The sequence below is a fragment of the Corythoichthys intestinalis genome, chromosome 12, assembly GCF_030265065.1.
Source record: "Corythoichthys intestinalis isolate RoL2023-P3 chromosome 12, ASM3026506v1, whole genome shotgun sequence".
In the NCBI taxonomy this organism is placed as follows: Eukaryota; Metazoa; Chordata; class Actinopteri; order Syngnathiformes; family Syngnathidae; genus Corythoichthys; species Corythoichthys intestinalis.
This window is the reverse complement of record NC_080406.1, coordinates 11,825,792-11,849,079: the sequence shown is the minus strand read 5'-3', so window position 1 is coordinate 11,849,079 and position 23,288 is coordinate 11,825,792. Positions and strand designations below refer to the sequence as shown.

General features: G+C 38.1%; 1 protein-coding gene across 9 annotated transcripts in view; it reads right to left on the bottom strand.

The window, feature by feature from the left end:
• tns1b (tensin 1b) overlaps positions 1–23,288 on the bottom strand; it is a 342,679-nt gene that overhangs the window by 60,797 nt on the left and 258,594 nt on the right. For 7 of the 9 annotated variants that reach the window (XM_057852346.1, XM_057852348.1, XM_057852350.1 and 4 more), the window contains 8 exons: positions 20,790–20,854; positions 20,623–20,706; positions 16,949–17,061; positions 16,813–16,873; positions 11,134–11,209; positions 7,572–7,701; positions 4,913–4,976; positions 4,670–4,794 (listed from right to left, as the gene is read on the bottom strand). In XM_057852346.1, the coding sequence (XP_057708329.1) occupies positions 4,670–4,794; positions 4,913–4,976; positions 7,572–7,701; positions 11,134–11,209; positions 16,813–16,873; positions 16,949–17,061; positions 20,623–20,706; positions 20,790–20,854 (718 nt within the window). Of the gene's footprint in view, positions 1–4,669; positions 4,795–4,910; positions 4,977–7,571; positions 7,702–11,133; positions 11,210–16,812; positions 16,874–16,948; positions 17,062–20,622; positions 20,707–20,789; positions 20,855–23,288 lie in introns of all 9 variants that reach the window. The other 2 variants (XM_057852347.1, XM_057852354.1) reach the window with 1 other exon arrangement.

The following is a 23,288-nucleotide window of genomic DNA, read 5'->3' as shown; positions in this document are numbered from 1 at the left end:
CTGCTAGCTTAAATGCTATAAAATGCTAGTTTTTTTTTTTTTACAATGCTCTTAACAAATGATTCAGACACATATTCCCACAAAAAACGGCTTAATATACCTATAAACTAAATTATGAATGCATTAAAAAAATTAGCTCAAACAAAAACTTTGCTTATGTTGGTCTTGACAGGGAGCAGTTGGATTCAGCCATGTGAAAAGAGGCAGTCCAGAGGGCAGTGTATCCACCGTAATCAATAAAACTAAATTCAAACACTTTCAAAATAAACCATTACAACGCCACTTTAATTAAACGAATACTCGAGGCAACAGAATTTAATTCGAATATTTTTTTTCTAATCGAATACTCGAGTTAATCGATTAATCGTTGCAGCACTAATTGCTACCTTCATTTATCACACTGACAAGTAGTTTGAAATCTGTCTGAGATGAAAGTAGTGAAAAAAGTAATCAAGTCTACAGAAGTGGGTAGTTATGCATTACATTTACTTGGGTAACCTTTTGAGGAAAATGTACTCTAAGAGTAGTAAGGCTGCAGCTGTGGATTACTTCAGTATAGGGTTGCAGCTATCGAATATTTTAGTAATCGAGTAATCGACTGAAAATTCTATCGAGTAATCGGATAAAACATTTTTTTTTTTAGGTAAAGAGCAATTATAAATATAGATGAGAAATCAAGACATTTCATCTAATATTGAACCATTTTCAGTCAATCAATGTCTTTATTTTGTACATTGTTGAAAACAACAAACAATTGCATCTCAAATGTGATTTAAAAAAAAAAAAAAAAAAAAGACTAATTCACTGCTTTCACTCAAAAATCTTATTTAAAAAAATGTATATATTTCTTACCTAAAAATGTCATTACGCTTGATAACACTCATCACTTAAAAGTTAGGTGTTGTTTCAATTGAATTTCCACTTGTGACAAGCTATAAGTTCTAGTTAAGTTTTAAGTTAGTCTAAACTGTAAGTCCTGATAGGATTTTGAGTTTTTGCAGTGTTCAAAATAAATGCTGTGCTATATTGGAGCACATTAGGCACCAGTGGTACTTGGTGTTTTATCCAGCAATGACTACTGAGCTAAAATTGACAGTTAGCATTATTATGTTTTTATTTTACACCCTAATCGTTCTATTGTTTGTGCGCTGTTTTCACAGATTATATAAAGCCTGTATATAAGAGTTAGCCACGCATCGACCGTGGTCATAATGAATAGAAACCTAGCCCTCCACAGGGATAACGTTACGTGAGCGAGTGACAGTAACATTAATCTTATTTATGAGCGCTGAGAAGTGTGCTGCTTTAAGATGACAGCTGTTTTATTGAGGCCGCCGAGTCGGTCATTTCGCATCTAGTTCTACGTACATGTGATATCTATGACACGCATCAGACACTACCTGCTACCACCGTAGCAACATGCGGGCGTAGTTTTTAGCAACGTCGGCGCAGTTTGTAACGGCTGTTGGCTGCAGTAAGGTATTTTTTTATTGCTTCTTCCTCTATGCACGTGACGTCAGCACGTTTTCCCGCATTAAAAGTAGTCAGGGCAAAACGTGATGCTTAGAGCTGGCAAAATTAAATGATTCCTTGAGGTGAATAAAATTACGCGGATCAGTTTTAAACTCGAATTGCTCGAGTATTCGTTTCAGCTCTAATTTAGTAATTGATTAACCTAACAACTAGTTAGTTTAAATAATCGAGTAATCACATTAAGAACATTTAATGCATTACGGAATAAATTTGAGGAGATGTAAGACAAAGGCTTGCTAAGATTGCACTTTCAAAAAAGCATTAAATGTGAATGGATGCGACTATGCAGAATTGCACTTTCATTTAAAAATATATTAAAATACCTGCGCTTAGTCCCAAATGGTATTAAAAAAATAATAATAATAAATGACTATCTAAGTACAACAAAAGAACAATTGGCTAACTTGCATAGCAAAAGTCCGCTATCTTAAATGCTAAAAATTCTAACATTTTTCTACAATGCTTTTAACAAATCGTTCAATAATCTATCGATAGATAGATAGATAGATAGATAGATAGATAGATAGATAGATAGATAGATAGATAGATAGATAGATAGATAGATAGATAGATAGATAGATAGATAGATAGATAGATAGATAGATAGATAGATAGATAGATAGATAGATAGATAGATAGATAGAATTTTAAAAATTACAAGTCTTCAAAAGCATTAATTGTAGTGATCATAACTTTATTTACATTCAACCAAAGCAATTAGTCCCATGGTCCTTAACTTCGATTGATAGGGCATCATACTGGATAAACAGAAATACACCTGTAGGCTGTATTATGATGGGGGTGTGTACGGACAGCGTGGGAATGGGGGTACTTTCAAATGCGACCTGTAGCGGAGCTCTCCAGTTTGATAAACTCTTGATGGCTAAACGAATGAAACGACCTTCACAACAAGGCAAAACTCTTCCCTTTCTGTAATTATCGGAGAGTATAGAGGGGCCTTAAATAACTCGTTGCAAAAATAACTGGTGACCATTCAGAACTTTACTAACAATGCCCTGAACATGACTTGTATGGAAGGCACTAGTTCATCACTCTAATTACCTCATTGCTCATGATTTTTTTTATTTTTATCGTTAACTCATTTGCTCCCAGAACCGTATAAATACATTCTATTTTTAAATGCTCAACTGTCCCACAAACGTATTTATACGTCTTTTGCGTTTGTTTGTTTTTTTATAAGAAGCATATATAGCTTCCGCTGTACCTGAGAAACAAAGAACAACGCTCCAAACCAATTTTAAAGCAATAAAACTGGCCACTGGAGGCCAGTAGCACATTTTGGAAGACCAGGCAAGCCGATTCAACAGCAGTGAACGGCCGGCCAGCATTGTCAGAGCGCTGGCGGATTGAGCCCAGGCGGCACTCCGACCGGACAAAACAACGAGAGGACGCCTGGGATGCCAGGCGCTGGTCAATCGTGCAAAACGAGTGAAACCCCCCGTGGAGCGGCTCGCCAAGCAGACCCCGCAGAAATGCAAAAATAATCCATCTTTGTGAGACAGACAACCATGAGGGAAAAGTTTACACAGCTGACGTGGCGACAACGGCGTCATCTCGGTGACAAACCGTCATCTCTCAGTCGTTGTGTGTCAATAAATTGTTACTATGCTATCTTAAGCTCTATTTGTCTGGTTGTTCATGGTATTTTGTAAAAGGAAAACATTATTCAGATGTTTGGGATGTAACTAATGCAAAAAATAGCTTTGTTAAAGTCAAAGTTATGTTTGAAATGTATGCGTTTACAGAAAGCTAATTTTCTCCGTTTTTTCATCAGAAATTGGAAAATTGCTCAAACTAAGCTATTTTCTAATGCTGATTTCTAAAGAATGGAAAAAGATACGAATTTACTTTTTTTTCTGCTGAAAGAAGAGAGTCTAATCTTTCTTTTGGTGGGTTCAAAGTTTATATAGCAATAGAACAGAATTTTCTGTGGGCCTTGCAAAATCAGTCAAAATCCAGAAAAAACGGCCGGGAGCGAAGGGCCTTGCGCTGGTGAAAATGGCTGGGAGTGAAAGAGTTAACAAGTGCTTTACAAAGGGGCCTTAAATAACTCGTCACAACGCCAACTGGCGACAATTCAGATCCCAACTGACATTTGCTAACTTTAAATGGTAAATGGTGTTATACTTATATAGCGCTTTTCCACCTTCCAAGGACTAGCAAAGCCCTGTGTGAAAGGCGCTAGTTAGCCCCTCCGCAGTTAGCGCGACCTCGAGGCGGTGAAATATCGAGGACCATCTGAAGTCAGTTATCAAGAAATGAAGCGAATACTTGTGTTATAGACACCATTACAAGCGCAGGGACTGATCGAACGAAACGATTGAATGATTTATGAAGACTATTATAGGCCATCACTCAAACTTTTAGCTTTAAGAAGTTAACACTTTTTGACATTAATCCCTTACCTTGCCGCAATTTCCAACAGGTCCCGGCGAGAAACTGGGATGGAGAGGGGTTCCGCCTCCTCATTGGTGATTGGTGATAACTGTGCTCAAGTCTCTCACTATTGTCAGTCATTTGTTGTCACGAGAAGAGAGTGGTGGTGATAGGTCTAGGTCATCGGACTAGAGTGTAGTTTTGAGCATGGACTACGGTTTTGAAGTTAACGGTTTCACTCGCTCGTTCACAGCACCCCCCCCCCCACCCCCCGCCCCATTTTTTTCTCCTCGGATCTAAATGATTCAGAAGAATGACCCATTTTGATTTCAAAACGGCGAAATTTCGCCGAAAGGTGGCAAGTTTGCATGCCTGAACATTACTCGAAAGAGCAGATTTCAACCCTTTAATTTGGTACCGACAGACCACGGAAAACCAGGATTGTATTAATATCATGATAGGAAATGTGTTTTTTTTCCTCGAAAGGGCAGTCATGCTTTTTGGGCAGGTGATGTTTCATTTCTGTGCAGACATTGTGAGCAGTTACTCACAATCTAACTTATTACTTGAGTGTTCTTTTCGCCACAAACTTTTCTACTTTAACTTGAGTCATTTTTTGGATGCCTACTTTTACTTTTGAGTAATATAATTTTGAAGTAACGCCACTCTTACTTGAGTAAAAGTTTTGGCTACACTACCCGCCTCTACTAGTGTACAGTAAAGTTAGTACACTGCTCACCTTCTGTAGTGTCCTCATTATTCTGGTTGAAGTTCTCGTAAGAATCCCAGCGAATCAACGGATCTTGCGTATTGTAGTCCACAGAAACGCTCGGCCCGTTTTCTAGGTGATCCATACCTTGACCAGAGGTACAAAGAGACCGAACAGACATATGAATCTCCACTCCCACTCAAAACAATCATAATTATAAAGAAAACATACAAAGCGACACCAAATTATGAAGCAGAACATTGATTCTTACCATACATTTTCTCTGGGCCAAAAGAAAAAATAAACTCCACTTTCCCATATTCTGGAAACCTCTCATCTGAAAACAGGAAGCGATAAATATGATAAAACAGTTCATTTTCTAGCTAAGCATGAGCCCTAAAACAGCTGCTGGAATTCTGAAGCTACAAACCAATATGATCGACTTCCTATTTTAATTTCAGGCAATTGAAGCAAAATGAGCACAGCGCAATGAGCACAACACATTGAGTTTAAGGTAGAAGGGGGACACTTAAAATATATAATTTATAGTATAGACTCCACCATCAGTTGACACGACAGCTCCCACAGACATTGCGCCACGCCTTCCCGTCAGGGCCGACCCAGGCAGAATGTTGAATTGGCTTTCACTGTGATAAACACGCTGCGTTCTAACGCCGGATTTAGGTGGAAACAGGACAATGGTTTTACTGCATACTAGCAGGCAGGAGTGTCTCAAAAGTGATTTGGTCGAGGATTCAAGGTAATTACTATATTAAATAGCACTATAGATGCACTTTGAAACGTTGTGAAAAAAAAATCAATGGATAGAATTAGTGTACTATTACTTTGGCTTGAAATATTTGTGTAAAATGAATGATAACTGCCCATTTTTTGCTTTTAACCAAGAATCTAGACTGTTTTACATTCATATCTGTAGAAATTCCACGATTTAAGCATTTATTTACAAGTGTTTTCAACTTAAAAAGCTCTTTGTTCCGTGACAACCGCCATGTTGGATTACACAATACCGTAACTGTGGCTTGAAATCTTTACGTAAAATGAGTGATAACTGTACATTTTTTGCTTTTAACCAAGAATCGAGACTGTTTTACGTTCATATTGTTGAAATTCGCCTCCCCAGTCAAGTCGCACGGAAACAGCGACAGCCAAACAAAGTGCCGCTCTGCCGATGCTGCTTCGCGCGCGCCAACCAGGAAGGCGGAATTTCGCGCGTTCATCTCTGATGTTAACCCTTTGTACTGACTCCATGTTCCAAAAGTTTGAAAAAGACTCGCCGAAAGCAGGTTGACAATTTATTCGTCGACAATAGTCAAAAACAAGGCACAAACAGACGACGGAGGGACAATTCCGGATCCAAAACAAGGCTATATGTTTCCGAGAAGCAAAATCCGTCTTATCTCAGTGTCCAGTGTTTTTTAAGTTCGTGGTGTAGTGGGCTGGGCGTTGCTTTTGGGTCCTCCCCTCTGTGGGCGGTTTTGGGCGGCTTAGGTTCGTGCGCAGATGGGACGTGGTTGCCACCGCGACCGACGCTGGTCTTGACGTCTCAAGTGCCCGCTACCAATTTTGTTATCCGGGCTGGCTCTACTTGTTTTAGGACAAAGAGCGCTTTGTCCTTGCAGAACTGATTTGCAAGTTTTGGTGTGTCAATCTTGCTCGTGATGCATATGTTGGGCTTCTATGATAAGATGTCTTTGTGTATCTATCCTGCTTTTCATTAAACTATGATGTGCTATTCATTTTATATTAGGTGCAGTCTTACAGTAAATATGAGAAATGATACTATTCCCTGGTTAATTATATTACGTGTGTTCGAGTAATGCAAACAGTTAGACGGTGGCTACGAGAAATGGTACCATTTTTCCTTTTCCCCCACAGGAGCCCCGATAAGGTGATTAACTTTACTGTGTCAAGGGCACTGAGTTAAGTCTGCCTAAACTATAGTTTGATGAATATGTTAGACTAATGCAAACAATAATATGGTGTGTGCGAGAACAGTACTTCTCTTCAATATCTATAGAAATTCTGTGATTTAAGCGTTTATTTACAAGAAATTTCAACTTAAAAAGCTCCTTGTTTCTTGACAGCCGCCATGTTGGATTACACATCACTGTAACTTTGGCTTGAAATATTTACGTAAAATGAACAATAACTGACTGTTTTTTGCTTTTAACCAAGAATCTAGACTGTTTTACGTTCATATCTATAAAAATTCCGTGATTTAAGCATTTATTTACAAGCATTTTCAACTTAAAAAGCACTTTGTTTTGTGACGGCCGTCATGTTGGGGTTTGTATCGCTACACAATAGCGGAATTCAACCTAAATAAGTTGTGACTGTATATAGAAAAATGCTAATTTTGCTTTTGTTGAGTAAAATTATGATTCTGCACGCTTTCCTCAAGTATTAAGTTTCTGATGTGAATATTGAGTGCTTTATTAGCTGCTGCAAACTTGCAGTAAAATTTTTTTTTTTAATTAAGTTGTGGGCAAAAACGTATATTATATGCAAAATATTGCTATTGATTCTGAAAATATAGGTGATTTTTGTGCATCTAGCGTAAAATTTGAGAATTTTATAGCCATTTTAAGTTTTGTTATACTTGTATGAATTTTTTTGTTTGTTTGTTTTTATTAGTGAACTTTGAATTTTTGATGTCCATGCTCATGGAGAATCATATATACCTAAGGGAGGTGCCTGTTTTGGTTTTTGGTCACTAGCGGCTTTGGTTTTGATTTTTTTTTTTTTTTTCAAATTTTAAAGTTTTCAAAAATTGGCCCCCTAAGGATCGGCCCAGAGCCCCGTGTCCCGTGAACTGATAGTGAAGTCTATGCTTATAGAAACGTTTCCGGCAAGTCTTGACCTTGGTCACAATAATAATGACATTGAGTTCGTTGAGGTCGATTTGGCCTACCTTTGAATGTCTCATCGAGCTCGTCTTTCCCAAAGACGACCCCTAAATCGTGAACGGCGCATGTGTGGAACTGCACCCGGAATATCACATCCCGGCAGGGACCCCTATAACGCTTGTGGTAGCACTTGAGCTGAGAAAGGAAAGTCATTGGATGAGATTTAGGAAGTACCAGGGCTACTCCAACATCTTTTCCATAACAATTTCCCTTTCGGGAAGAGTATAGCCAAGTAAAAATAATGTAAAATGCTACTGTGGTGTCATAGTTTCCAACATATTTGGACACTGATCGCGAAGAAAGGTCTTTACATAAAGCAGGCCAGCTCCCCTACTGCATGTTTTATAGCCCCATGTTTTTCTGCAAATGTGAAATACAATAAACTCCACATGCTCTCAACACATTAGTCCAATTTTGAGTTGTAAAACAACAACAGGATTTCCACAGGATTATTAAACAATAAAAAATCATCTGTAAATGTTGTTACTCTGAGTTTAACAAGTAAAATTGGAGGAGGAACAACAGCCTCTCGAGGAAGCTAAATCTAGACATAACGGACCGCAAAACCATTTTCCATTTAGATAAATTCCAAAATAGTATTTCAATGAAATGAGTACACGGTTTCTCCATCAGTCTTACATGGCTTTGGTCTTCCTACCCCTGAAAAAGTATGTTGCTGAGTCAGTTTGACCTAGATAAATACACATTCTCTACTTACCTAACATTTTCTATCATTATTTAGGGCATAGTAACTGATTCAAGGATATTAACTTACTGTTTTTTCTGTTTGTTTTTTTTTTAACTCACCTAAAAGCTAGCTAGCTAGCTAGCACTTGTTATTACAACTAATTAGATTCTTTACAGTCTAAAACTAGTTAAAACTTTTATCAATGACTTTTAAACATCTAAATCCAAATGAGTAAATTTGCTTTGTCCTCTGTCCACACCAGAAAGACGCCAGACTGTTCCTTAATTTTTGTTGACTTCAACTCCCGACGCTTCTTTTTGTCCTCTTCGTTACTCCCAGTAAATTCTGACATTTCCTGGTAATCCTCCTTATTGTACTTGTTATTTCATTGCTGTTTTGTTAAACACTGCTGCTATTATCCCTACTTAATTGTAGCGTTTTGCTTATTAGACATTTCCTTTGAACTTTATCCATTTATATTTCTCACTAATCATCAGTAGAACCTTTTATTCGCCTTGCTAGCCAGTTAATAGGCCTAATTGTCAGTAGTGCCTTTTTTCATTGAAGTAATGTCATAATGACGACTACTGAGCTCTGTGTCTGCTTCGGTGTCTCACCAGCGGCAATTTCCTTTTGTTAAAGGGATCCACAGATAGAAAGACTTGTAGTTCTTAAAAAAAATAAACATTACTATAATTAAAATAATTTGATAATGAAACCTCTGTTTTTACACAATTTGTAAAATTAGTTTAACTAGTAGGTCGCCATTGTTGTTGACGTCGCAGGGCGGTGACGTCACATGGTTACGCTACCGGGCTCTCAGAGAATGACTCTAGTGACATGAACATGTCATCTGTTCACCCCTTTCAATTTGAACAAGAGTGGAACATTAATGAGCATGGCAGCACTGTCGCCATTTCACAAAAGAGTAGCAAAAGAAAAATGAACAGGAAAGACGGGATGAGACGTGACATGATTAGGGTAAAAAAAAAAAAAAGGTCTTCTGCCAAAATGTGCTACATAAAACATGTACTAAATATTATAGATTTTTATGACATATCTCATTAAACTAGAACAATTGTGGTTTATTAGAGCCTACAAGTCTAAGTCCCAGGTTCCCTAAAAAAATTTTTTTTTTTTAAATCAGCTTTAAAATTAACCAGAATTAACCCTAATGGATTGCTGATTAAACTTCCTTCCTACTACACTGGCAGCATTGTTGTTTTCGTCGAAAATATTTTGTCAACGAACAATTTTTTCCTGACAATGACAAGCTAAAAACTTGTCTTGGGAGACGAAAACATAACAAGTGGAATGCCAGTTTTTGTCTGATGAGACGAGAATGAGATGAAAATGTGCCATCGTTTCAGTCATAGGTTCACTAAATGTGACATTTATTATCGTATGTGTAGTTAGCCTGCATCGTAGCAGTGTTTGGTCTGGTCACTCATGTGACGAGCTGCGCCACCCACCCCGCCCTAAACACACACTTACTAACCGGTATCCTCTCCAGCCTCCAGACTTGCTTGTTTTAAAAGCACATGGTAAGATTTGTTTTCTTATCTTGGCTAGAGAGACTATGCCATGTTGCTTTAGCCTTTAAAAGTCTTTGCTGAGTGATCATCACAGACTAAGGCTAGGTTCATACCACAGGTCTTAATGCACAAGTCCGATATTTTCCTGTTTTTCCGACTCGAGTTAGGCATTAACTTGACGGTCTGGACAGGAAAGGTCACATTCGTATGTGGTTAAAATCCGATCTGGGCCATATTTTTCCAGAATGTGGTGGCTACCTGAACTGTCAAGTCTCCCAAATTGGAATTCATGCAGCAATTATGTCAGCAAAGAGCGAGAGGCATGGAGGACGGCAGCCATTGAGCTGTACATTAGCGTTAGCGCCTAGCTTGAACTCGGCTTTTAGGGGAAGAGGCGGGCTTGACAAGTCATAAATAACATAAAAATGGAGGGAATGAGCCTGAAAATGCTCAGTTTTCTTTCTGTGCGCCAAATGAACAGTACTGTATTTCAGTATTGCTTACATGGCCGAGAGTCTGGGGAAACTGAAGGTATGTGTGTGCATGCGTTCTATCAATACATATAAACTTTAAATATATGACTGGGGATAAACAGGGATAACTTATGTCTGATATTTGTGTCGTCTTTTGGGAAATCAAAAAGTGATCACCCTAGAATGACGTATAGCTGGTATGTGTAGTCATTTGGTTTGATGCTTCTGCGTATGTGGGTCGGTTTGCCCAGAGCGTGTCGTACTGTGAGTTAGTTTGCAAGCAGTCTGAACGGGCACGCCAAAAAACATATAACAAAAAATTGGAATTGTGCATTAGGACCTGCGTTAGGAATCCAGCCTAAATGTAACTTGTAGCGTTAGCACAGCATTCGCATTAGCATTTAGTGTGATGAGCGTCATCTTAAACTCTTTGACAACATTTTTATTTTTTTCATACAGTTTGTGGTGTCCAGGTGGGTTTAATTAATTGGAAATAATGTACTGTTTTCATGTTGAGTGTGTCTTATCATTACAAAGATGGTGATGTCCTTGTAGACTCTGAAATTATGTGCTTTTCTTTCAATGTTCGTTCAGTATTGATGGAAACCCTTATTTATTTAGTCATTTTTGGACTAAAACCTGTGAATTTTACAGATGAAAACATTTTGAGAAATTGTCGACTAAAACTTGACAAAAGTCTGAATTTTTGATGCCCAAAATTTGAGGAAGCCAAACACATTTTGAAATGACTGTGTTTTCGTCCAAAATTCTAAGACTAAGACCAAAATTTAAAAGGCTGCCTAAAACACCACTTGTTGTGATTTTTTTGAAAGAGAAAAATGCTAACATACATGCTTCTGCTTTACCTTACCAGAATGTCTCCTTTCAGAAGTAGACCGGGTTCAATGGTGATGCAGATACTTGTCTGACTGTCCCCTTGAACATTGCTACAAAAGAGGGAGGGGTTAGAACATTTCAAAGATTTTCCATCACCATTTGTACAACCACTTAATTGGAAAATACATTGTATTCTATTTCTAGTGATGCACACTTGATTGCTCATCATCTGCTTGCAATTGCTGCCGCTTTCAAAGTAGTGTAATCACAGAGTTGGACTAATTTGGGGCATTAGTGTCTACATGGCTGTCTGACAACTGGGAGCAGTGGATCAAAGGCTCAGAGTGCTAATAGTGAGCATGTGAAGAAGAAAAATGAGAAGGAATGCCATGTGGGAGCTTAGAGGGGATCTTAAACGTAGAAGGGTGCGGTCTGCTGTTAATTTCACACGTTTACTGTAAAAACACGAGTTGAGTAGCGTGGCGAGTTCTGAGTCTAACCTTCCTGTTACGTTTGTTTCTTTGCTAAGGCAGAAATGTTCCTAGGTCATAAACCCCTGAGGGTAACTGAAACAAAAAATAAGCCACTGTGTGCACTGTTGTGATTTCGTTTATTTAGCGGAACAGAAGAGTCGAAAAGAAGTGTCCTATCTTGTTGTTATGAGTTTTCCAATAATGACTTTTTAACCAATATCCAGATATTGTCCAACTCCAAAAATCTAATACCGATATACTGTATATGCGTTCATGGGCTTAACATACGGCGAATTGTATTGTGATGCCTGACTGCATGCTTTAATAATGATAATGCTCACATAACAAATCCAAAGAATCTTAGTTTGGAGACATCTAATGGTCAATAAGCATAACTGCTGTGCTAAACTGTGACCAGCCCTTGTACAAAGGCAGAAGGGTTCTACATTTACACTGCTGGCCAAATATATTGGGACCCCTGCAGTTCTGTCTCAATTTCTCCCAGAAAATGATTGCAATTACAAATGCTTTAGTAGTAATTTCTTCATTTACTTTGCTTGCAAGGAAAAAAAAAAAACAAAAGAGAATGAAAAAAATTAAATAATTATCATTTTACACAAAACTCCAAAAATGGGCCGGACAAAAGTATTGGCACCCTTAGTCTAATACTTGGTAGCACAACCTTTAGACAAAATAACTGCGAACAACCGCTTCCGGTATCCATCAATGAGTTTCTGACAATGCTCTGCTGGAATTTTAGACCATTCTCCTTTGGCCAATGCTCCAGGGCTCTGAGATTTGAAGGGTGCCTTCTCCAAACTGCCATTTTCAGATCTCTCCACAGGTGTTCCTATGGGATTCTGGTCTGGACTCATTGCTGGCCACTTTAGAAGTCTCCACTGCTTTCTCTCAAACCATTTTATAGTGCTTTTTGAAGTGTGTTTGGGTCATTGTCCTGCTGGAAGACCCATGACCTCTGGGGGGACCCAGCTTTATCACACTGGGCCCTACATTATGCTGCAAAATTTGTTGGTAGTCTTCAGACTTCATAATGTCATGTACACGGTGAAGCGATCCAGTGCCAGAAGCAGCAAGGAACCCCAAAACATCAGGGAACCTCGGCCATGTTTGACTGTGTGGTGTGTTCTTTTCTTTGAAGGCCTTGTTTTCTTTCTGTAGACTCTATGTTGATGCCTTTTCCCAAAAAGCTCTACTTTTGTCTCATCCGACCAAAGAACATTCTTCGTTTTTGGCTTTCCCAGGTGAATTTTGGCAAACTCCAACCTGGCTTTTGTATGTCTCTGTGTCCGAAGTGTGGTTTTCCTGGGGATCCTACCATAGAGTCCTTTTTCATTCAAACACCGATAGCTGGTACGAGTTGACACTGTTGTACCCTTGGACTGCAGGACACCTTGAACTTGTTTGGATGTTAGTCGAGGTTCTTTATTCATCATCCGCACAATTTCTCGGTGAAATCTCTCGTCAATTTTTCCTTTCCGTCCACATCTAGGGAGGTTAGCCACAGTGCCGTGGGCTTTACACTTATTGATGACACTGCGCACGGTAGACACAGGAACATTCAGGTCTTTGGAGATGGACTTGTAGCCTTCAGATTGCCCATGCTTCCTCACAATTTTGCTTCTTAAGTCCTCAAACGGTTCTTTGGTCTTCCTTCTTTTCTCCATGCTCAATGTGGTACACACAAGGACACTGGACAGAGGTTGAGTCAACTTTAATCCATTTTAACTGGCTGCAAGTGTGATTTAGTTATATCCACCACCTGTTATGTGCCACAGGTAACTATCAGGTGCTGTTAATTACACAAATTAGAGAAGCATCACATGATTTTTTATTTTTCAAAAAGTGCCAATACTTTTGTACGGCCCATTTTTGGAGTTTTGTGTAAAATGATAATGATTTTTTCCCCTCATTCTCTTTTGCGTTTTCATTGCAAGCAAAATGAATGAAGATATTACTACCAAAGCATTTGTAATTGCAATCATTTTCTGAGAGAAACTGAGCATTTTCTGACAGAATTGCAGGGGTGCTAATACTTTTTTGCCAGCAGTGTACTTTGAGAGCAACATGCATAGTGGCCTAAAACCGATAATGAAAAACAAATGTCGATATTATCCGATATCATTTTTAAATGCTTCAAAATCGGTTACCCGATAATATCGGCCAAATCTTATTTTATGCCAAATAAAGACATTTTGAGGGCTTTTCTGTAATGAAAAACTATGTTCAGTTCAGGTCTGACCTTTTGAAACAGTCATCTTCATCTTTTTTTAATAAAACCTAGGAAGTTAATTTCATTTAGTGACATGAAAATTGGTAGGCATGTCTATCATGAGTAGCCTCAACAAAAAAAGACACATGAGTAGATCCACAAAGAGTTTCATGAGGTCATGTACAAAATGACCACAGTCATTTTGGTGCCAAGTTATGGCCATTTGCTAAGGTACTTCATAGACTAACTTGGTTTAAAGATTGCAACCCAATTTTAACCTTGTAAAATACGCAGATGGATGACTCACACTGCTAAGAAATTGAGTTTTCACCATTGCGTGTGAGCTAATAACTAATGACTTGCTATAAAACACCATAAGGTCAAAACCTGAATGTATCTCACGAGCACGGTCGATGGGGGTCCGTTCATAGCTTTAATCAACTTTAATTTGGACTGTTTTTCTTTTGTTTAAATTTTTTTTAACCACAACGCAATCTCTTACTAATACCCCTTTCCCACTGAAACTAGTGGGTCAACGCACGTTTTTCCAAGCCGATGCATCCCACTAGCAATTGGCATTTGGCACCTTTCCCATTGACGAAAAAAGCCTTGTCTTTTTTTTTTTTTTTTTTTTTTCACCCGTCTAACCCCCACCCCTCCTCAGCCGTGCGTAAGGTGCGTGACGTCACCACGCTAAGATGCGCTTCGACAAGTGCGACCGAATTCATTCAGTTCAAGGAAGTTAACAATGCAAAGCAACATGAAAGCCTCCTTTCCGTTTGTGTTCTCTGTTTTCATGCGTTTTACTGCCCGCAAAATGGTCGAAATGCAGCAAAGGATCAACACTGTGCTTGTACTGAGGCAACGTAGGCGACGTAAATTTTGGTTTGAAATTGAAAGGAGTCGTGTACGTCACAGGAGGAGAAGAGCCTTTGTTTCGTCTGTTATGGCTATTGCTAACGCTGCTACACCGACTGTTCGCCGTATGTGGATCCGGGCTAGAGCACATGGTTTTTGGTTTTTGTTATCACGCATCACGTACTAGCCTACGTCACCACGTAGATTAGGGTGTTGACTGTTGACCCGGGGTTTTGCTTTCACACTGCATGGCGATCAGAGCCGAGGTGATTTTAACCCGGGTCGCTCGGCGGGTTGATTGACACGGGTCAAGGCTGCATCTTTCCCACTGCCACCAAAAGCCGATTGTTAGCGGGTTGACATGGGTTTTTTGGCCAGTGGGAAAGGGGTATAAGAGTTCAGTTTGAATGTCTGAATAAAGTCCCTGACAAAAGTTTTGTTGCATAACCATTTTTTAGAAACAATTGCTAATAACCTGACTATTAATTATTCAATTGGTTTCAGAAATGGCTCATATGAAAGCCAAGACCCTCCCAAATGATGTTGAATGTACACAAATATATTTGTTTCACTGAAAAAAAGATTTATCATTTAATGAAGACATAAAGGTCAAATTTTGGCAAGACAAAAGTTTTGTCGCCTATAGAAAGTAGTGTGAAAATTGAACCAAAAATGTACTTCAAATACAAAAATATGTTACATAACATAAGCAAATTAAGTAGTGGTGCTGTGAGATCCAAATTTAATATTTTGTATGACTTCCATGGACTTCGGGAAGGATTCATACAATTTATTGATGAAATCATCAGGAACATCAAAGAAAGCAGTCTTGCATGCCTCCCAGAGTTCATCAACATTCTTGGGTTTCGTCTTCCATGCTTCCTCTTTCATCCTACCCCAGACATGCTCAATGATGTTCATATCTGGTGACTGGGCTGGCCAGTCCTGAAGGATCTTAATCTTCCTTGCCTTGAGGAACTTTGAGGTAGAGACTGAAGTATGCGATGGAGCACCATCCTGCTGCAGAATTTGTCCCTTTTAATGATTAGGAATGTAAGCGGCAGCTAAGATTTGTTCAGACTATTTATGTTGCCTTCCACCCTGCAGATATCTCAACATGAACAGCATTGAGCATGTCTGCCTAGGATGAAAGAGGAAGCATGGAAGACGAAACCCAAGAATGTTGACGAACTCTGGGAGGCATGCAAGACTGCTTTCTTTGATGTTCCTGATGACTTCATCAATAAATTGTATGAATCCTTGCCGAAGTCCATGGAAGTCATACAAAATATTAAATTTGGATCTCACAGCACCACTACTTAATTAGCTTATGTTATGTAACATATTTTTGTATTTGAAGTAGATTTTTTGCTCAATTTTCACACTACTTTCTGGAGGTGACAAAACTTTTGTCTAGCCAAAATTTGACCTTTATGTCTTCATTAGATGATAAATCTTTTTTCAGTGAAACAAATATTATTTTTGTACATTTAACATCATTTGAGAGCATCTTAGCTTACATATAAGCCATTTCTGAAACCAATTGAATAATTAAAAGTCAGGTTATTAGCAATTGTTTCTACAAAATGGATAAATTACACGACTTTTGTCAGGGACTGTATATGTACTTTTATATTGTGCATTTTACACAACCTGTAAGTCCTAATGATCTGTATCTTGCCACTGCCATCCAGTGGCCAAATAAAATCCACAGTCAAAACCCAGTCAATAGTGCTACTTTCTTGCCCACTTGACTATTAAAGTAAAACCGCATCTGTGTTACATGACCACCAGAATTCCACAACCATGATCTCAATGTAAAAGCCTCTCATCTCAATTTACATCGTGGTCCCCATCTAGCCTTGAGTACCATAAGAATGTTTTAGTAGGAAAATCTTTTCCAAGCCCATTGCCCCCCACAGTAACAAATGACAATAGTTAGACTGCAGGATTTAAACTATGGAAACAAGAGCCTGCTGCTAAGTTAAATACAATAATTTGCGGGGAAATAGTGATGTCTTACAGGCAAGAATATGAGAGTCAGGGGATAGGCTATAACTGAAAATGAGCATTTTCATTATTATTGTTACTGAGCTCTTATAAGCGGACTGTCCCTGGATTCCCGTGAATGCGGAGTGTGATTAAGACTTACTAAATGCCAGATGTGTAGACGGGCTGCATGGCCTGGTATATTTTGAGGAAGGGACGGCATCCTAATGGAAAACATTTGCATAGTGTGTAAACCGTTTTGGGGATATTGTACATGCAAGGTCACGGCGGTTGAGTACCTCCTTTGGACTCAAAGTTTGGGATTCCATGCATGATGACATGGTGAAGAAACAGGGGTTTGTTGTTGATCTTGATGTGTCCGCTGAGCAAACCGCTGAAGTACTCCACATACCTGGAGGAGTACACATGCATACAGCATTACGGAATGTAATCTGGACAGTGATATTTATTGAAAATCTATTAACCCATTGTAGAAGTTTAAAGTTGTGTGTTGTGTAGTCAAAATCTACAAATCATTTACACATTTGACCTTTTTATTAGAGATGTCCCGATCACGTCATTTTCAAAGTATCGGAATCGGCAAAGAAATATCGGCCATGCCTTTTTTTAAATTTTTATATATTTTAATTAAATCGTTTTCTTATTGTATTTAACGTTACAGACATAATACATTACACCCATCCAGGGTCTTTAGTTTAGGCTTAATGTAGGGTTATCATAATATCCCATTAATGGCGGCAATTAATTTATTAAAAAATGTGTCACATTAAAATATTCAAAGCTAATAAAATCTCTGCTGCACGATCTTCTCAATCTGTAATGATACTGTTTTACCTTTATAGAGAGATAAAAGGCAGCACAACATGAGTAGAGAGAACTCTGGCAGTCATTGAAGCCTTTCTTCAATTGGCTAATACCTTACAATCCCTCTCCCAATGATTAGTAATATCATGGGAAGCAATGTGGGGAAGCAAGGTGGCAATAGATCTTTGTTTTACGCCTTAAGTTATTTCCCAACACAGAGAATATATATCCATTGATAGCACAACACACAGTCATGGTTTTACTTCCCATCATGGTTCCACTCCCATCATGCATTGGGGCATGCCTGCAGTATCATTTACTGAAAGCTCAACAAATACACTAGATGGCAATATTTAGTTACAATACACAAAGTCACAAGTGTTTCTATCCATAATGGTTTCACTTCCCATCATGCATTGGGGCATGCCTGCAGTATCTTTTACTGAAAGCTCAACAAATACACTAGATGGCAATATTTAGTTACAATACACAAAGTCACAAGTCTTTCTATCCGTGGATCCTCTCACAGAGAGAATGTTAATAATGTAAATGCCATCTTGAGGATTTATTGTCATAATAAAGTAATACAGTACTTATGTACCGTGTGTTGAATGTATATATCCGTTTTGTGTCTTATCTTTCCATTCCAACAATAATCTACAGAAAAATATGGCATATATTATATATGGTTTGAATTGCGATTAATTACGATGAATTAATTTTTGAGCTGTAATTAACAAATACAGTACTTATGTACTGTATGTTGAATGTATATATATTCGTCTGAGTTTTATCCATTTTGTTCTTAATGCATTGCCAAAATTTATATGATCGGGAAAAATTATCAGGAATGTTTGGAATTTAATCGGGAGCAAAAAAAAAAGCAATCGGATCAGGAAATATCGGGATCGGCAGATACTCAAACTAAAACGATCGGGATCGGATCGCGAGCAAAAAAACATGATCGGAACAACCCTACTTTTTATACTTTTTGAACATTACCTTTACAGTTACCTTCATTTAACAGGTACAGCAGTTGTCTTCCCAGATTCATTTTTAGGTGTTTCATTATCCAAAAGCAGAGGTGGGTAGTAACCAGTGTTGTCGGTAACGTATTATTGCAATCTGATTACCGTATTGACCCGAATATAAGACGGTGTTTTTTTGCATTGAAATAACACTGAGAAAGAGGGGGTCGTCTTATATTCGCGGTCTGGACATTATACTAGGGCTGCAGCTATCGAATATTTTAGTAATCGAGTAATCGACCGAAAATTCTATGGATTAATCGAGTAATCGGATAAAACATTTTATTTATTTATTTATTTATTTATTTATTTTAGGTAAAGAGCAATTATACATATACATGAGAAAAAAAGACATTTAATCCAATATTGAACCATTTTCAGTCAATCAATGTCTTTATTTTCGATGTACATTGTGGAAAACAGCCAACAATTGCATCTAAGATGTGACTAGAAAAAAATGCTTTCACTCAAAAAACTTCTAGACCTCATATATATATATATATATATATATATATATATATATATATATATATATATATATATATATATATATATGTGTATATACATATATATAAAACATATTTCTTACCTAAAAATGTAATTACACTTGATAACACACATCACTTGAAAGCTACGTGTTTTTCCCACGTGTTTCAATAGTTTCCATTTGTGTCAAGCTATTTTTAAGTTAAGTTTTAATTAGTCTAAACTGTAAGTACTGGTAGGATTTTGAGTTTTTGCAGTGTTCAAAATAAATGTATGATACCTGCTGTATTGGAGCACATTTATTCAGCAATGACTACTGAGCTAAAACTGACAGCTTTATTATGTTTTAATTTTACACCCTCATCACTCTACAGCGCTGTGTTTTTACAGATTAAACAAAGCCTGTATGTAAAACACGTTAGCCACGCATCGCCAGTGGTCATAATCAATAGAAACCTAGCCCCCTCGAAGGGCTAACGTTACGTGAGCATGTGACAGTAACATTATATTTATTAGCGATGAGAAGTCTACTGCTTAAAGATGGCGGCTGTTTACTAACGCTGCCCAGACGAGGCCAAGTCTGTCATTTCGCATCTAGTCCTAAATGCATATGATATCTATGAGCCGCATCGGACACTACCTGCTACCAAACTAGCATCATGCGGGCGTAGTTTTTAGCAACGTCGGCGTAGTTTGTAGCGGCTGTCGGCTGCGGTAAGTTTTTTTTTTTTTTTTTTTTTTTTTTATTGCTTCTTCCTCTACGCGCGTGACGTCAGCGCGTTGTTCCGCATTAAAAGTAGTCCGGGCAAAAAGGGATGCTTAGAGCTGGCAAAATTAAATGATTCCTCAAGGTGAATAAAATTACTCGGATCAGTTTTTAGCCTCGAGTTACTCGAGTTGCTCGAGCATTCGTTTCAGCTCTAAATTATACCCATTCACGACGCTAGATGGCGCCAGATATCATTGAAGCGATGTTCTGTCATGACGAATCTCAGCTACTCTCCCCATTCAAGATGCTAGATGGCGCCAGATATCATTGAAGCGATGTTGTCAACTCATGTTGAAGTAACGCAACTCTTACTTGAATAAAGATTTTAGGCTACTCTACCCACCTTTGTCCAAAAGTTTCAAAAACAAACTTTAAAATTGATCTCATAGTTTACTCTGTTACTATCTGGGTCATTTCTCTTAACTTTTAAAAGTATCATGTGTACCATTGACCTACTAATAAAAAAGAGGCTTAATAAAAATTCAAAATCTTCCTGAAAGGCTTTCTTTTATTACTTTAATATCTATGAACTCCACCACAAAGTTTGGTGTTGATAGCAATACCATCTTCATCTGTCTGCTTCAGCACTTTGTCTGTTCTTCAGTCACGCTCATGTGATGACACGATCATAAATACTTGCCTTTATCCTTTTTTGTTGCTTTCCAAATATCACATTGTTTGATTTAACTTCTATTTTTCTGACCTTTATGGGGTAATTCGGTTAAAACCCTGTGACAAATTGAGAATCATTGCTGTTCCTTAGAAACAAACGAAACAGAGGATTCAGGACGGAGAAGCCTTTGAGACAGTTCACAGGAGGGTCAATCTCTTAATTTATATAAACAACCTGCGGAGGAGCACTGACCTTCTTTGAGAGGGCTGACCCACAGGAAGTACTTTGTCTTCATAGAAGCGCTTCATAGCAAACCTATCCAGAGCCTGGTCAGCACTACATTAGTATATAGACATAAACATAAAATAGTTTCTTTGGTTAAACCACAAGAGACTCATATCCAAAGTGTGAACACCTACCTGGCGGATATATTGCTGTAATGCATATAGGCAGCCACCACCACTCCGGTTCTGCCTCTGTTGCCCTGAAAAGAGGAGGGTTAAAAGACATCGCCAGATTTGTTACTTTAATCAAAATCCCTGAATATGCACATGGATTAAAGTGAAAAAAAACTGAATGAAACACTTTGTTTGCTGCAACTAAACATTGGGGGGGAATAATGTTGTCAAGGTGGTGTTCAAGGTGCTTAATTTAGTTAAGGTAAATCAACCTATTTTCATTAACTCGAATACTTGATGAACTTGAGTAATTCGATTTGAAAAAAAGCTTCAAATTAGTTTTCTGCTTCGAGGATTCGTTTAATTAGAGTGGCGTTGTAATGGTTTGTTTTGAAAGTGTTTGCATTTAGTTTTACTGATTTGAGTGGATACACTGCCCTCTAGTGGCAATGGTGAATATGACATAAATCACGCAACATACCTGGATCCAGCTGCTCCCTGTTCAGACCAACAAAAGTTTGTAAGTTTTTGTTTGAGCTAATATGTTTGTTTACGTATTCATAATTTAGTCTAGAAGTATATTTAGAATTTTTACGTGGGAATATGTGTTTGAACAATTTGTTAAGCGTGTTAAAAAAAAAAAAAAAAAAAAACGTTAGCATTTTATGGCATTTATTGGACTTTTGCAATGCAAGTCAGCCATTTGTTCTGTTATTGTACTTCGATCCTCATTTAGTTATTGTTTTTATACCCTTTGAGGCTAAGCTCAGATATTTGAATCTATTTTTAAATGCATTGATTCCTCTTGTGAAATGAAAGTGCAATTCTGCATAGATTTAATAAAACACTTGGGAATTTTATCTTGTATTCCCATTAAATGTTCTTTTGAAAGTGCTATATTAGCAAGCCTTTTTCATCTCCTAAAATTTATTCTGCAACGCATGAAATGTTCCTACTCCAATTACTCGATTATTCGAACTAACCAAGTGATAAATTAATCGATTAATAATCGAGTGCTGCAGCCCTAATTTCAATAACAAAACAATACTTTAATAACTTATGCAGTTTTTGTGAGTGAAAATGGGAAGCCCAATAAAAATGTATAAATGAGGCCACAATCTAATGCAGTCATTTTAGCTAGGTTCATACTGCAGGTCTAAACGCACAAATATTTTTTTTGTCATATATGGTCTTTTTGCATCTCCATTCAGACTACTATTTTCAATCGCCGCCTGAAAAGTGTCGCGCATGCGTCGAAGGCCAATAATAGACACGTCACAAAATCTCACGTAGTAAAGTGACCCACACATATGTTATAGTTGCATAGAAAAATAATTAATCGGGATTTTATTAGAAAACGACTTTGAAATTTTTTATGTCGCTACTCATGGAGACTCATATAGACCCTACCCACGTGACGTCACAACTCCTTCCTCCTGACTGGTGCCGCCCAATTGTCCGTCAACACATCATGTTTCCCTGTTACGGCTACGTACATTCCTCCTATTTACGACGTGTTTTTCTGCTCGTTAACATTAATAATCAAAATGGTGAAGGCGTGTGTGGCGGTCGGTTGCAATAACAGAGAAGATAGACGGAGAGACTTGAAGTTCTACCGGATTCCGAGAGACCCGGAGAGAAGAGAGCGAGATGGGCTGCTGCAATTCGACGAGAAAACTGGGCTCCAAACGATTACCACAGATTATGTAGTAGTCATTTTATATCTGGTAAGATGCATTTAATATATATTTAGAGGGTTTGGGGCTGACAACCACAATTAAGATCATTGCTAGGCTAATCGCCGACAACATACACGTATGTATGTAGTGAGAGTGCTATCGCTAAACCATATAAACATTAAAAGCCCTAACTCCATTGACAAACGACATGAAATACATTAGACTTGACAGTGGATGTTAGCAATAACAAAAGATTTTGAATTGAAAATTTCGTAACTCACCTTTCCAAGCACAAGATAGATTCCTGCCGAATTTTCGTGGACGAGGACCTGTTTCACCCAACCAGCAACGAAGTATTTATAAGCCTCCAAGCTCTTAAAGTTTTTCAAACTTTCGTGAGAATAGACTGATTTTGTGTGGACAAGATAGTTGTACAGTTCAGGGTAGCTAGCCGATGTCAGGCAAATACGGCGGAGACAGCGGGTCGAAAAACATCGATTTAGGCATCAAATATGGATCTGGCGAATGGATAAACTGAAGCTTTTATACATAACGCCTTTTATGCAACGCATCAAGTGAGTTTACGGCATCCGAAAGCACCGGGTCTTCCATGAAATGCATTATAAATTGCTCGATCAATTGAGACCATTGATAATACAGACACAAAATGACGGACAAGTGGGCGGAACCATATAGCGAGCACGTGATTTTGTGACGTCGGTGGGTAGGGTCTATATGCCTAAGGGAGGTGCCCGTTTTGGTTTTAGGTCACTAGCGGCTTTGGTTCTGAAAATATTTGAATTTTAAGTTTTTGAAAATAAGCCCCCTACGGATCAGCCCC